Raw genomic sequence first — 15,409 nt, 5'->3', positions numbered from 1 at the left:
TCCATGACATCAACATTCTCTGGCCAGAATTTGGTAAAACAAACTTTGTCAAACAGTTTTTTAGGCACATTTTTTTTACCAATGAACAGTGGTGGGACTTGTACCGAGCCAAGGTCATAAATATTTCGTATTGGGATATCATTATGTAATTTTCCCTTAAAATAAAAAAAAATATTTTGAATACATAGTGAAAACTTTAGCTACACCACTAGAGATGCCTTTCTAAAATTTTATTGTTAGCATCCAAGCTTTGCTATATTTGAATTATTTTCTGTATACGCATTTATCTTGCAATTATTCCCATTACGTCGCAAAATTCCGCTTGGATTTGTTCTTTTCTTGGCAGAACATTAGGTGTTTACTTCTGATGATCTTGCAATGTGGCAAATTTTTGTTTCCAACTTGTATGAAATATGAAAGAAATACTGGAAAAAAAAAACGTATGTAGAAATGAAATTAAAAGACGAATTCAAAAAAGTGGTTCTCAAAATCATTAATTTCGGTGGGTTTAGCACCGCATATAGACCATTTCATATACGACGTGTTGCTTAACGCGTTGCATACTTTTTACATCTTCCAAAGTAGGAGGCTATGATTTATGTTTAATTTATTTTTAATTATTAATATTCGGTAGTAATTAAGTTCGTGATTTCATGCAGATTTTTTCATATGATTTTAGAGTTACTTTCAGCTATAAGCTGAAATGGGATGTACGGTGTTGAAAATAGACATTTATCAGTATCATTACAGTTTCAAATCTTTACTTGTACCCACTGTGCAGAGTACTGCGTTCTCCGTGCCATCAAGACAATTATTAATTACAGCTTTCTGGAGCTGTAAAATTCTTATAGCACTTTTGTCTAGTACACTCATAAAAACTACATAAAGTAACCTAAAATCAAAATAAAAAAGCCGCCTTAAAAGCAGTAAAGGAACTTCCTCAAATCTAGGGAGATTTTTCGTGAATGTACACACAAAAAAAAAAAGTTTTTAAATCAAAAATACTTGGCTTGATTTTATCGATGTGGTCCCTTAAAATTTTCAATTACGATTCGGGTTAAATGGTCAAAATAAGCAAGTATCGGGATTTAAGTGAAATTAAATCTCGCACGTGTGTTCATATGATTCCCAATAGATTCTAACATCCTTGGGATGAGGTTACGGTTGCCGGCCATTTCTTAGATAAGTACACAACATTGTATGTTCGCAACGACGTTTGCAAGCAACAACAAAAAACTCATACATATGTTAAATATTAATGTAGACAATAGACTAAACAGAAATATAGTAAATCGCAAAACTAAGTAACAAATACTTATTTAAGAAAATTCAGCACAACAATTCTAAAATTTATCGCATTTGAGATTAATATTGTAGAAGAACTACAAAAAAAATTTAGAAAAATTTTGGGGATTAAAAAAAGAATTCGTGGTATTGAAACATTTAAGAACAGTCATAATTACATCAAGAATTTTTGGGATTAAAAAATCTAAGAATGGTCGGGACAAAGAATTTTTTAGTTTAAATTTTTAAGATTAGTGGGATTGAATCAAAAATATTTTGGATTGTTTTTATACTAAAAACTAGCAAATCCGGACTTGGCCCGAAATCATGCCTACTTGGGCCTAAATTTGGCAACAATACCCCGGATTTGTTTTTGTGTGCACATTCCAAGAAAATATGTTTTTATACCTATGCAGGGTATTATAATTTCAGTCAGAAATTTCCAACGCAGTGAAGGAGGCACCAGCGACTATATAAAGTATATATATTCTTGATCAGGATCAGCAGCCGAGTCGATCTAGCCATGTCCATCTGTGCGTCTACATCCGTTTTTACGCAAAAAAGTCTCTGTTTTGAAGCTATCTGAAGGAATCTTTGTAGTTAGTCTTCTTTGTATATACCTTCACTCGTATATATGTCGGAACGGGCCGGATCGGACGACTATATCATATATCTGCCATAGGAATGATCGGAACATTTTTATAAAAAAACAACATTATAACATTTTCAGTTTTCAACAGAATTTAATAATTGATTTGAGGTATAGCTCCCATAGGAACGATCAATTAATACAATTAAAAATTATAGGTTTTCCAGTTTTCAACAGATTTTCATCAAATTTTAGTTATAGCCATTTGACACTATTCTACAAATCATTTTTTTTCTACAAAAATGTAACATCTTATGAGAACCGGACGACTATATCATATGGCTCCCATAGAAACGATAAAAAAAAATAATACAATTAAAAATTTTAGCTTTTCATTTTTCAACAGATTTTCCTCAAATTTAAGTTATAAGACTAACTGACAAGTTTCATATATGTAGATAGCTTTAAAACTGAGAGACTAGTTTGCGGACGGACGGACATGGCTAGAACGACTCGGCTGTTGATCTTGATCAAAAATATATACACATTATATTATCGGACTGAAATTATAATACAAGTGTTTAAAAAGTGTTTCATTTGGCCAAAATGTCAGACCTTTTATTCATAGAACAACGGTTTATTATAAATGTACATTTATTTCTTTGCTGTTACAATTCTAGGTGGCATGGATTAAATCTGATTCGAAAGCAATACTTGGCATACACACACATATGGTCTCACTAAATCCAAGATTATCTGTGACACACAACGGCCACAACACCTGGAAACTTCACATATCTCGTGTACAAATAAACGACTCCGGCAGCTACATGTGCCAAGTTAATACAGATCCCATGAAAAGCCTTGTAAGTACATGTCTATCCCACCTCTTTTCCAAGAGGCTTAGCTTAAGTCCAAGGGTGTCCTTATCCCTGTGCGTATGTAACGACAGGGAGAACGATTTTGTCTGGACATGGGCTTTCACGAGTGTGTACAACCTACTGAACACCTTCCCATTTATTCGCGCACACAATAACAGCTGCGCAATGGGAATCTAATATATATTTTTTTTCAGTCTGGACATTTAGACGTTGTTGTACCACCAGATATTATGAACCACCGAGAAAATAACCAAGAGGAAGGAGTAAGCACAGAAGGCGGCAGCATATCACTAATATGCAGTGCGACCGGTGTTCCAGAACCAAAAGTACAGTGGCGAAGGGAAGATGGAAAGGACATTATACTTCGAGCGGAAAATAGAGATAAACAAGGTAAATAACTTGAACATTTTTTTTTTTTTTTGTATAAATTCATTTTTTACATTCTTAGCATTCAAAACTCATTATTAAAATTAATAAATTTTATTTAGGGCTATATTAACAATAAAATTAATAAGGCATATAATTTTTAAACTGGTTATAGCGCCCATTCATCCGTCACCAAAATTTGATAGATCTATGTTAGCTCTATAGTCTCTGACAGAATTAATTAATTAATTAATTTTCCAGCTAAGCTAGACCGTTCACAAACTTAAAGGACACACAAGAAAAAGTTCGAATTTGGAAATATTGAAATCATGTTTATTAATATCTCAATTCAAAAAATGTTTTTGCACTTACTTCCGCATTTCAAATAATCCAATAAAGCCATAGATTTATACTTGCAATTGATGTACAAAAAAATTCAAATTCTTCTTTTTCGGCTGTATTCACAAATATCAATAAAAACACCTAATTGTGGTGAGATTAAAATTACGATTACAAATGGTTACAAATTTCTACAGAAATGTGCATCGCTGCCAAAAAATTAAACAAAATACTGGTTAGATTGATCAAGTTGAACTAATTTTACATTTTCTAAAATAAATTAGGAAATATTCGATTGAAAACTTGCATAAACACAATTTTCTTTATTTTGATGAAAAATTTCATACAAGAAGAAGGGACCGTAATCATTAAAAGTTTTATTTTTAAAATCCCGTGATAATGAATAAAACTTTGTATTACAATATTTATTTATATACCCTTGCAGGATAATATAATTTCAGTCAGAAGCTTGCAACGCAGTGAAGGAGTCACCTCCGACCATATAAAATATATATATTCTTAATCTCGATCTCAATTTAGCCATGTCGGTCTATACGTCTGTCTATATCTACGCAAACTAGCCTATTAGTCTTGAATCAATCTCAATAAAACTTTGCGGTTAGTCTTCTATATACTCTCACTCGTATACATATGTGTCGGACCAGACACAGATAGGACGACTATATCATGTAGCTGCCATAGGAACGATCGGAAAATTATTACAAAAAACACTCTTTTAGTTTTTAGCAGTATTTAATCAAACTAGAGATAAATCCATTTTATATTATACTAAAATTTTGTGAAAATTGTATAAAAATCGGATTTAGCTGCTATAGGATCGATCGAGAATTTAATACAATTAAAAATTATGATTTTCCAGTTGATAACAGATTTTCATCAAATTTGAGATATAGCCCTTTTTATTATTATTATTATTATAGAATTTTTATTTTTATTTTATGGTAATCGGACGACTATATCAAATAGTTGCAACACAAACGATCGGTAAATAAGGTAAAACTGTAAATATAATACATATATAGGTGAATGAAATAGAAGCAGGCATTACTTAATTGTTTTTTAACATAAATATTATAGTTTATATTGTATTAATTCCTAGTCCTCGAAGTTCTATCTGCAAGTGTATAGTTCGGTGTGCCGAAGTTAGCTTTCTTTCTTGTTTTTTTCATTCAAATTAAAAGTCATCCCTAAATTGTAGAATTATAAATAAGGCTATATCTTAAATTTTATGAAAATCTTTTGAAAACTGAAAAGTTATTATTTTTATTTGTATTGGTCGCTCCTATGGGAGCTTTATGATATAGTAGTCCGATTCTCATAAAAGTTTACACAAAATTGTAGAATAATATAACATGGCTATAAATAAATTTAAAGACTGAAAATGTAATTTTTTTTGTATAAAATTTCCGACCATTCCTATGGCAGCTATATGATATAGTCGTCCGATCCGGCCCGTTCCGACATATATACGAGTGAGAGTATATAGAAGACTAACTACAAAATTTCATTGAGATAGCTTCAAAACTGAGACTAGTTTGCGTAGAAACGGACAGACGGACATGGCTAGATCGACTCGGCTGTTGATCCTGATCAAGAATATATATACTTTATATAGTCGGAGGTGCCTCCTTCACTGCGTTGCAAACTTCTGACTGAAATTATAATACCCTGCAAGGGTATAAAAATGGAATTAAAATAACCCTAAAACTAAGAAAATTCGTTATAAATGGCTGTTTCTTAAATTGGATGAAAATCTGGTGAAAACTGAAAAATTTATAATTTTTTTTTTAAAAATTTTCTGATCGTTTCTTTAGCAGCTATATGGAATTGTCGTCCGATCCGGCCCGTTCCTACATACATATATACGAGCGAGACTATATATAAGACTAACTTTACAGTTTTATTCAGATAGGAAGGGTACTCGGAGTGCTAAAGTTTGCTTCCTTTTTTGTTTCTTATTCTTGTCGATATTTCAACCATTAATAAAATGCATTAGTATCACGAAAGATTGCTTACTATTTTTAACGCTCCTATTTCGCTAATTATGGGGGAAGAAATCATACCTATCCGACAAAAACTATCAATGATCATATTGTTCTGATAAACGCAACTATTGCCTACATGTTACAACCCGAATCTATTTTGGCAGTTACAAAAGTATTTTTAACATGTAACCGAGTAATTTATACATTCCATTCTTTAAAATTGTATTAAAAATGAAACAATTTTAAAGTACGTTTTGCTATTCAATACAATGAACATAAATAGATTCAAAGTATAAACGCAGTTATCCTCGAGTTATTGGTACGTACTTTGTTGGTTGGTACTTTGGTATTTTCTACAGACTGTGATCGGTGGTAGTAAAACTACATACATTATTGGTTTATTTCCCATATTAGAAAATCTTAAGACCTCTAAGTCCCTTCTTTCATTAGAAAACCTCAGGGCTTTCAAAACTGTTCAACCACTGCACTATGGGCCAGGCGGCCCGGATTTTGGCCAAAAGGGTCAAAAATGGTTTTAAGAAAATGAGAAAAAAAACAATTGCATTATAAAGAGGATAGATTAAGCTATCTTCTTCAAAATTTTATTACTTTCTATTCAATGGGTACGAGATGGCAGCTAATCAAAGTGGATATTTGCGTTTAATTTTTTCATTTTATCGGGCAGCTATAGTCACATCGAAATGCTTTTAATGTAACTAATAGAACCCAAAATTAAAAAAAAAAATGTTTTTTATATATTACACTTATTATTTTACAAACAAATTTAAAAAGAACACAGTTTTTAACCCATTTTTCACAAGTTGTGATTTCAAACTTAGGGTACCTTGACGTACCACCTCCGATCAAATTGAAAAAAATTTTAAAAATAACTTTGAATATTTCGCTTTTACGTATAAGCTGTCCAAAATTCGCACTCTGAGGTTTTTTATACCAAAATTAAATTTTTAAACTTATATTATTAAAAAAAAGTCTTTATAATACTGCCTAAAGGCAGGCAAGAAATAATATATTGCAAGCATTGACAAGCAAAAGTACAATTTAAAAAATTTGTGGCATACTTTTAGTGCCACATTTTACAAGCATCTATAAAATTTTTTTTTGTGAAAACTTAAAAAAATTATTGGTTTAAAAACAACTTTTTTTTGTTTTTTTTTTTTGTAATAGAGACCATATTGGAAGTAAAAAACAAAAATTGCGGTAGATTGCTTCAAAGACGTTCATGAAATTGAGACTAGAAATTTGAACTTAAGGGGCTTAAAACTAAAAAACTACTGCATTTAATGCAACAAATATATTTTTTTCTAATAAATATTATCTAAATACTCATTTCTGTAAAGTGAGATCCAAATCGAGTTGCTGGTTTTTTATTTTTTATGAAAAACAAAAAAAAAGAAAATATTTTTCAACTTTGGTAGGGATTATCTTCATAAAAAAAAATATTTTCTATTACTAATTTTTAAACACATAAAATTCAATGTTTTGAGAATGTGCATGCCAAATTTCACGTCTCTAAAAAATTTATTTTAGAAGTTAGAGAGTTTTGGCCAAAATATGAACTTCCTGGCCCATAGTGCACTGTGGAAGACTTCAGAGTCTCCAAAACAGCTGTCACAGACACCAACCACTCGAACGAGGAGGCAATGAAATGACGTATGAGAGTCACATTATTATTAAATTATAACTTTTAAATAAATAAACCATAAGATAGGTTTTACGGAAAAATTCCCTAGCGTTTCAATCTGCACCGCGTAGAAATCTCTTTTAGAAACAATCCTTGAACCAAATAAATTTTTTGAGACGAATCCAGGTCATTTTTTAGTCACCTGAACAACAGCAGATCGTCAATAAAGTTTGCTTATCCTAAGCCCTTTTTAAAACATGGCCTTAGGCATTACTTCGCTGTTTAAAAAAAATTAAAAATATATAATTTATATTGTCTTAATTAATAATGTTTAAAGACCAATCACCTAGGAAGTATAAACTGGCATGGCTATGTTAGCATTCTTGTTGACTATAGTTTCTCTCTATTTACATAAAATACTGTGTATCAAATATAATGAAAGAAATTTGGGATTTAATGCAATTTTAATCAATGTAAATTAGCATAGTAAATTATACATACCTATCGATTATTTGACTTACATTGTGTATCATTGCAGCTTTTAAGTACATAGAAGGAGAACGCCTTACACTGACTAATGTTCATCGAAGCGATATCGGTGGCTATAACTGCATTGCATCTAATGGAGTACCACCATCTGTGAGCAAACGTTTTGACGTGCATGTGAATTGTAAGTAGCGATAGTCAGAGTACCTAGCTTTAACTAAAGATGATGTTAGTAACCCTTAGTAGTTTTAATTACAAAAAAGCCTAGCCTCATTTAATAATTTCGATCTTGGAAATTAGACAAAGATTTGGATTCCCTTCTCTCTACAATCTTTTATCTCTTATCCACCCGGAAATTTTCTTGAAATTTGGCTCTCTCACTCAAAACAGCAAGAACAAAATTTGGGCTGCTACACTGATTAAAAAAGCGAAAATCTTGATTTATAAAAAACTTAATATAAAAAAAACTTGAAAATAGAATAATAATTTTTTAAATATGGCCAAAAGTAATGAACTGTATTAATTATCGCATTTTCTTCATATTTTATTTAAAGCCTCAACTCGGTTCTGAACTTATCAGTTTTACAAGCAGTGGCCCTATACTGCAATTTATATACATAAGTAAGGTTAAACCGAAAGCCGTTAGTTGTCTGGATGTCAATTGTATGGACGTAGAGATATTACGCGGTTTCAAAGTCCTTGATGATCAAGATCCTTGTGTCCTCTTGTAGGCATCTTCTAAATATTTCAGTACTGGGACACCTTGGTACCTTCTTCTTGCTTGCATTCAAGCCGGACACCTGCAGATGAGATGTTCCAAGGATCTGCTTTTTGCTAGTATGTCAGCCCGTCTCTTCAGCTCGCTCTGGAGCGTTCTTAAGGACATGGGGACGTTTTCCGTTCTGTCGCTCGACAGTCCGACGCCTTCCTTTGCAAGTATATAAACTCGTTGTTTCTGAAGACAATGTGTTAGTGTAGTGTATTTGAAGTCGTAGTGAAACTGAATGTACTTGTAGGATATAAGGATGGTCTCTCTAGGACTCTCCATTCTGAAATCATAGTACCCCGTCCCGCTACGAGCGTTAAATCTAGCAGATTTGACGACAGTGGAAAATTTTATTCTAAGATTGACTCACCTCTCTAACCCACACGCAGTGGTGTGCGTTGGCATCAGCACCCACGGTCAGTTACTGGTCTTTCGGGCTGGCTGCTACCAGGCTCCTGAGTGCCTCCGGTGGGGCTGTAACTCGAATATGCGAGAAGGCGCTTCTTCCCGCTCTCCAGCATCACAGCAGTTAGGACATCCGAGATGTAATGAGGCATAAGGCTTTTCCGGCTTTTCTTTTTCTGGTTACCGATGGCAGGTTGAACACATTGTAGTCCCAAGGCAATCCATGGCTCCTGGACCAAAGCTAAGTCGACTGATCCTTGCGTTATGAGGAGTTCTGCCGACCCTACTTTGCTTTTATGTAGATTGAGCTGCAAGACACTGAGAGTCATGGGTATTGACTATGACTTTCAGGTCACCGACCTTTTTTGGGCGGCGTCTATGATGGTGTACACACCTTGATCCTCCTCTACCCGCTTGCCTTCAGGAAGTGCTCATCTTTGTCCCCGGGGTAACGCTTTTTGCTACCCATGCTCTACGCCATCTTCCCGTATCTGGGATAAAGAACATCTTCCGCCTCCTTGTTAATCTGGAGGACTGCGCTTGGACCCCACTCTTTAGGTAGTGGGCTACCAATATGCAGGATTTTGACCCCGTTCAGCTACCCGCATCATCAAATGAGGGCATATGGGTTGGAAACATCCTCCATCCGTGTAAAGTTTAGTTTAGTCGCCTGATTGAACTTCACCTCCTGCTCTATTGGGTTTTTTACCTTGGAGGGGGGGCGTATTCCCTCGTTTGACCGTATCGGCGCATCCCTGTGCGGGGACTGGAGCCAGGTTTCGACGAGGAGAGAAGACTATTTTCCGGCTCCAAGTCAACTAGTAAGACCTGCTCCCGTCATGCTAGTGGTGTGACCGCTGGCGTAACGCAGAGACGATTCCTCCTCTCCTTGCCAAACATTGGCAGTCACTTTTTTCAGCGGCGTTAGTACTGACATCCCAGCACGATTGACTTTTTTGTTTCATCTTTTTAGATAGAAACAGGTTTATTTTTCGGGGAACCACTCACTTGCTTTTTATGGCTTCCGCCAGGAACCTCCAACCATGGCTAATGATTAATTTTCTCCGGCTTTAGGCAAGAAGAACTGTACCGAAGACTTCGCTGGACACTGCATTAATGAGGACGGAGGAGGTGGCACTCGATTATCCGTGGTCCGGGGTAATACAGTGTCCACCGAATTCCTCTGTGTGAAGCTATCTTTCAATGATAGCGTATTTTCATTTTTTCCTACATACTTCCATTATCGGAACTTCGTATTTATTGAAACCACCTGTTCGCTATTCATATGGTTTTCAAAAGACTTTCAGATAGGCACCATTTGATGTTAAGATTTTAACATTCCAGGGGCTATTTGGTTCTCAAATAATTCCACCAATACTCTCCTAACTTCTACAAAACATGATTTTATTTCTGACTCGTTTGATATTTCGAAATTCATTAGAGCACGTGATTGATCTTGGTTTTGTTTCAGATCCGGCGAGGGTTAGTTTAACCAGGGTGGCGCCTTCTACACAACCTGAAAATACTTATCATCCTACTTTTGATACTAGTCATTAGGTTTGACTTACAGAATACATATGACCGTCCTGCCAAAAAAGTCCTCTGTTTTGTCAAGACGGACTTTGAACTCCTGAATAATAATATTAAATATAAATTTAATTTTCCCGATCTACACATGCACACTGACATGGCTGTTGGCGTGGATTTTTTTCACAATGCTCTGAACTCGTTTTACCCTTGTTTTACTATTGCAGGGTAATATAATTTAAGTCAGAAGTTTGCAGTGTAGTGAATTATTGATTCTTATTGAACAGCCAAGTCGATCAAGCCATGTCCGTCTGTCCGTTTCTACGCAAACAAGTCTCTCAGTTTTAAAGCTATCTGAATAAAACTTTGTAGTTAGTCTTCTATATACTCTCACTCGTATACATTTCGAAACGGGCCGGATCGGACGATTATATCATATAGCTGCCATAGGAACGATCCGAAAATTTTATTAATATCGGACTTCTGTATCATATAGCTGACATAGGGACCATCCTGAAATTAATACAATTCAAAATTATTACTTTTTCAGTTTTCAACAGATTTTCGTAAAGTTTAAGATATAGCCTTTTTTTTATTATTCTAGATTTTTTTTTAATTTTATGAAAATCGGATGACAATATCACATAGCTGCCATACAAACGATCTTATTTGTATACATTATATTTACAGTTTTAAATTCACAGTTTTACATTTTCTTCTATATCTATATTACTTGTATAGGTGAATGAAATGGTAACAGGTATTACTTCTAGTATACTACTGTATTTAAATATATATAATTTATGTTCTATTAATTCCTAGTGATCGCAGTTCTATCTGCAAGCCTTTAAAATCAAATATTCAGGCTGTATTTTAAATTTAAAGACTTCGGTTCTCAATCTGACCTTTCCTCATATTTCTCAGGTCGGTCAAACTTATCGAGCTGAAACTTATCAAGCATATGTTGCTTGATTTAAACTCTTCGAATTTAAATCAGACTTATTCCTACGTCATACCCAAATCGAACTTAATTTTCAGTCCATGTTTAAACGAAAGCTCTATTTTTGTACATCTTCATCGTATCATCGTGTTTATTCGTCAGGTCTCGAACGTATTCTTGGCTGTATGCTCTGGTATTTTGCCGACGCCCTGCGCAATTCCCTTTTGAAATTGTTTACCTTATCCTTCGAAACCTTAAATTTTTTCTTATTTTGGAGAAATCGGTTTTTAGTCTTCTTCACAAAAAGGGTTCCAAGTCAGATGCCTACAATTATAGAGGAATCTGTAAGTTAACTTTCCAATTGCAGCACCTTTGTAGATCAGTTGGCGAAATATGTCAACATAGTATTATTAAGCGAAGATCAACATTAACTAACCTTTTTGAGCTCTTTTTCGATAGTATGAAGGCCTTTCATAATAACATTCAGACAGTTGTAATCTATACCAATTTTAGTAAAGAAAATGAATCTGTTAACCATTCTCTCCAAGTAGAGAAGCTCGATTTAATGGGATTTCCAGTTCATCTTCTTAGTTGGATCTCAAGTTATCTGAATGGTAGGACGCAAATGGTCCTCTTAAATAATAATTACTTCTGGCGTCCCGCAAGGAAGCCATTTGGGTCCCTTTATTATTATTTAATGCTTACATTATTTATAAACAACCTGATCAAAGTTCTGACTTACTCCAGAGTACTTATGTATGTCGATGGGTGCAATATAAGGACGCCGCTTGGCAGTCGGATTTACAAACAGATCGTAATAATTTCCAAAGAAACGCCTCTAAATGCAAGCTAATGACATTCTCTCGTGTCGTTTCAAGCTTACGACTTATACGCTTAACTGATGGTTTTTGGAAAGAATTAATTTATTTGATAATTTGGGTGTCCACTTGGATCCTAATCTTGACTTTGTATATCCTCTTTCGTCTATGGTAAATAAAGCCAGGGGTGTACTTTGATTTACTAAACAGTGATCGGAAGAATTTAATGAACCCTATATTACTAAATCCTTATATACTTCTTTAGTTCGTCCTATCGTAGTAAATGGATGCTGTAGCCCTCAGTACTGCGTCCATAGTAAATGTATCGAATCGGTTCAAAAGAACTTTTTAGTTTTCGCTCTATGCTGCTGAAATTGGGAAATAATCCAAAGATTACCTTCATATTCACCACATTCGCCACCTCATCCATGGCGGCGTGGCAAGTGCTTGTTGGGCCAGCTCAATTTCTATGTACAGAGTAGAAATACTGGATCCTTTATACCCTTAGTGTGTAGAACCTCATTTGAATTGAATGAACCTTTTAGTCTCTTATTATAATAATATTTACTCCATAATCTACACCGAAGAAAACCTACCCAACTAAAAACTTTAATACTAATCCACTTACTGAACTTGCAAGCATAAAATCTGGAAGCCCGCCGGCAGTTAATTTTCTCATACTCTTTTTTTATATTTTTTTTCGCACCTACTAACTCCTAACCAATACAGGTACGTGCTTGAGTATACTGATCCTAGTGTATCATGGTCCATATAACAACAATTACTAAAATATGTCTCGATTTTTTCGCTTTCGTATAAACTGGTCCTGGATCAATATGTAACTATTCAAAAGGTATCGTTGGGTTTTGAATATCCTTCTATTAGCCATTATGCAAGAGCAATTTTTTTTAGCATAGAAGAGGCGTCTGGGCCTGTAGCTTAAAAGTTTAACTTCAGCGTTTTATTTTTTTCTCACTTTGTATCTGGTATCTTTGGTCGAACTGCTTTGACATAACATATGTGAAATACATTAACGTTTTCATTATAAGGTTCATATTCAATCATAAAAATTTTGTCTTATGTAAATTATGTTTTAATTGTGTGCCCAAATTATCCCTCGCCGCAGTCCGTGAGGAGGAGGGTTGGAGATCTTTTTCTTCGCTTGCTAATGGAATGCTCTTCGCGAGTACAGCAGTGTTATATGTTGGGAGAACTTCTCTCCGATGCTTCTTGCCCTTAATGCTAGGTAACCATTTAATTAAAGATAGCTTTCGCTGGAGTCGGATCTGTGCGCTTTGCCCAGTTTATTACAATCAAATACAAACTGATGCTTATCTAACTGTACTTAAGCTATGCGCGGCCGGCAAGCCGACAGCTCGTCAGGTCACAGTGCTGACACCACCAAAAAAAAACATAACTCACCATACCGAGAACCAATGGGACCCAGGCACGGCCACTAAAGGCGTCTCCAAGTGAACGGCCTGTTTTTTTTCTAGAGCGATTTGTTTTAAAGCTTGGAAATAACCACCGGGGTTAACTTAAATCTTCTATTTAGTGTCAACAGCTTCCCCTTCACTGAACGGGTGCATGCAGCTATTCTGATTTGTGTATTTAATTGGTCTTATTTCCCAGCTAGTGCTTACTTTTTTGTTTTGATCTTGTTCGCGCCGTCGCGACAGGTCTCTCACGCTCGCTGAGTCGCTGCACTTCTTATCTTTATAACTCTGTTTTTCTGTCAAGTACAAGTACACTTGTAAGCCATTATAATGTCCGCTAATATTGTCTGTTTCGCCAAAACCAGCAAATAGGCTATTATTGCAGGTGATCTTGCCATTGGCTGCTGGCTGTGCGACATCATACACGCCAAGTTTATTGGTGTTGCAGTTCGGACTGCTGCAAGTATTTTCGGGATAAGGAAAGGGAGATTAAGTCTTTTATACGGTAGACCAAGGGCGATTTTAAGAGCATTTTATCGAATTCTCGTAAAATACATGAAATGTTCTTGACGCTGGAAACCCAATTTTATAGCCTTACGCTATTAAATGAGTCTGCGAAACGTAATAAAATTGCATGTAGGTTGATACCAACAAACCGCAACGGGCACTCAGCAGCAGCTTCCCTCAGCACAGTCCTAGACCTCCGCATTCAATCCGAGAGTGTTGAGATCGAGGGCTTAAAGAGATTCGGTGCCCGAATGTGCAGCGGGTGTGCCCGCGTTTCCAGTGATTTTCGTTTCGTTCCCTGGAGGGTCTCAAATTTTGACCTCTCAGAGTCCCGTGAATCGCCTTTATCCAAGGCAAAACCAGTGCCAACCAAATAAAAATAAAGGGAGATACATTATAATTTTCTTAGGCTAGGGATAAATCGTCTTTTTAAAATAAATGTCCCTAACGAACTCTTTGAAACAGTTTGCTCTGCCAAATTCTGGCAAGAGTATGTTGCTGTCGAGAAGTTCGAAACTAAAAAAAAGAAAAAGGGGCCTGTAGAAATATCTCTTTCAGGCACGATCAGACCACTGCGCCTTCTACTTCTAACTTCGCCTCAAAAAACTTACCAATCATCTAACCATTTCCTATCAGAATGCAAGCGGCTTACTAAGTACGCTTCTTAATTTGTATTCTGATAGTCCTTCGTTTCCTTCTCTGGTCATTATGTTCACAGAAGCTTGGTCAAAGCCAGAGATTCTGAGCTCCGAAGTTTTTCCAGCTGTGTTCACAGTATATCGGCTAGATCGCCCTATCAGACGCGGGGGTGGAGTTCTCATAGCGGTGGACTCCTCACTCACGTCAGAATTATGAACTTTCGAGGTATGCAACGTGTTAAATTCCTCGTTGTGCAGCTTTCTATTAATGCAATTAATTTGTATTACGTGATCCTACATAACTCCATTGTCGGAACGTCCTATTTATTGGAACCACCTTTGGCCAGGGTGGCGCCTCTGACGCAGACTGAAGAGCCCTATCATCCTACTTTCAATGAGACTCTTGATATTATCTGACTTATAAAATATATCTGACCGTGCAGACAAAAAAGTCCTCTGTTTTCGCATGGCGGACTTTAAAATGCTGAATAATTTTATTTCGAACTCTTTTGACTCAAATCAGACTTATTTAATATCATGCCCAAATCGAACTTAATTTTCAATACCAGATTAAATTAAAGCTCTCTTCTTTTAGATCTTCATCGTGTTAAGCCAATTTTTTCTCCTGGTCAAGATTGAATGGCTATGTGCTCAAATATTGTGCCGACGCCCTGTGCTATCCCTCTTCTGAAATTGTTTACCTTATCCTTAGAAACATCCCACTTTCCCCTTATTTGGAGAGAATCATTTATTATTCCTCTCCACAAAAAAGGTAGCAA

General features: G+C 35.4%; 1 protein-coding gene and 1 long non-coding RNA gene across 2 annotated transcripts in view; one reads left to right on the top strand and one right to left on the bottom strand.

Moving 5' to 3' along the window:
* The window catches only part of DIP-lambda (Dpr-interacting protein lambda), a 105,449-nt gene that overhangs the window by 45,764 nt on the left and 44,276 nt on the right, over window positions 1-15,409 (top strand). Inside the window, exons 2-4 of the mRNA XM_086837985.1 lie at window positions 2,554-2,739; window positions 2,949-3,144; window positions 7,646-7,777. Of these exons, the coding sequence (XP_086694111.1) occupies window positions 2,605-2,739; window positions 2,949-3,144; window positions 7,646-7,777 (463 nt within the window). The 5' untranslated portion in view covers window positions 2,554-2,604. The remainder of the gene's footprint in view (window positions 1-2,553; window positions 2,740-2,948; window positions 3,145-7,645; window positions 7,778-15,409) is intronic.
* Window positions 10,145-10,574, bottom strand: LOC110180595 (uncharacterized). The gene is made up of 2 exons (XR_015272833.1): window positions 10,333-10,574; window positions 10,145-10,280 (listed from the first exon to the last, which is right to left on the bottom strand). It is a non-coding gene; the product is annotated as an uncharacterized LOC110180595 (long non-coding RNA).

This window comes from Drosophila serrata, unplaced genomic scaffold, assembly GCF_035046125.1.
Source record: "Drosophila serrata isolate PLE 108 unplaced genomic scaffold, ASM3504612v1 contig_339, whole genome shotgun sequence".
Taxonomy (NCBI): Eukaryota; Metazoa; Arthropoda; class Insecta; order Diptera; family Drosophilidae; genus Drosophila; species Drosophila serrata.
This window is presented reverse-complemented; position numbering and strand designations above follow the sequence as displayed.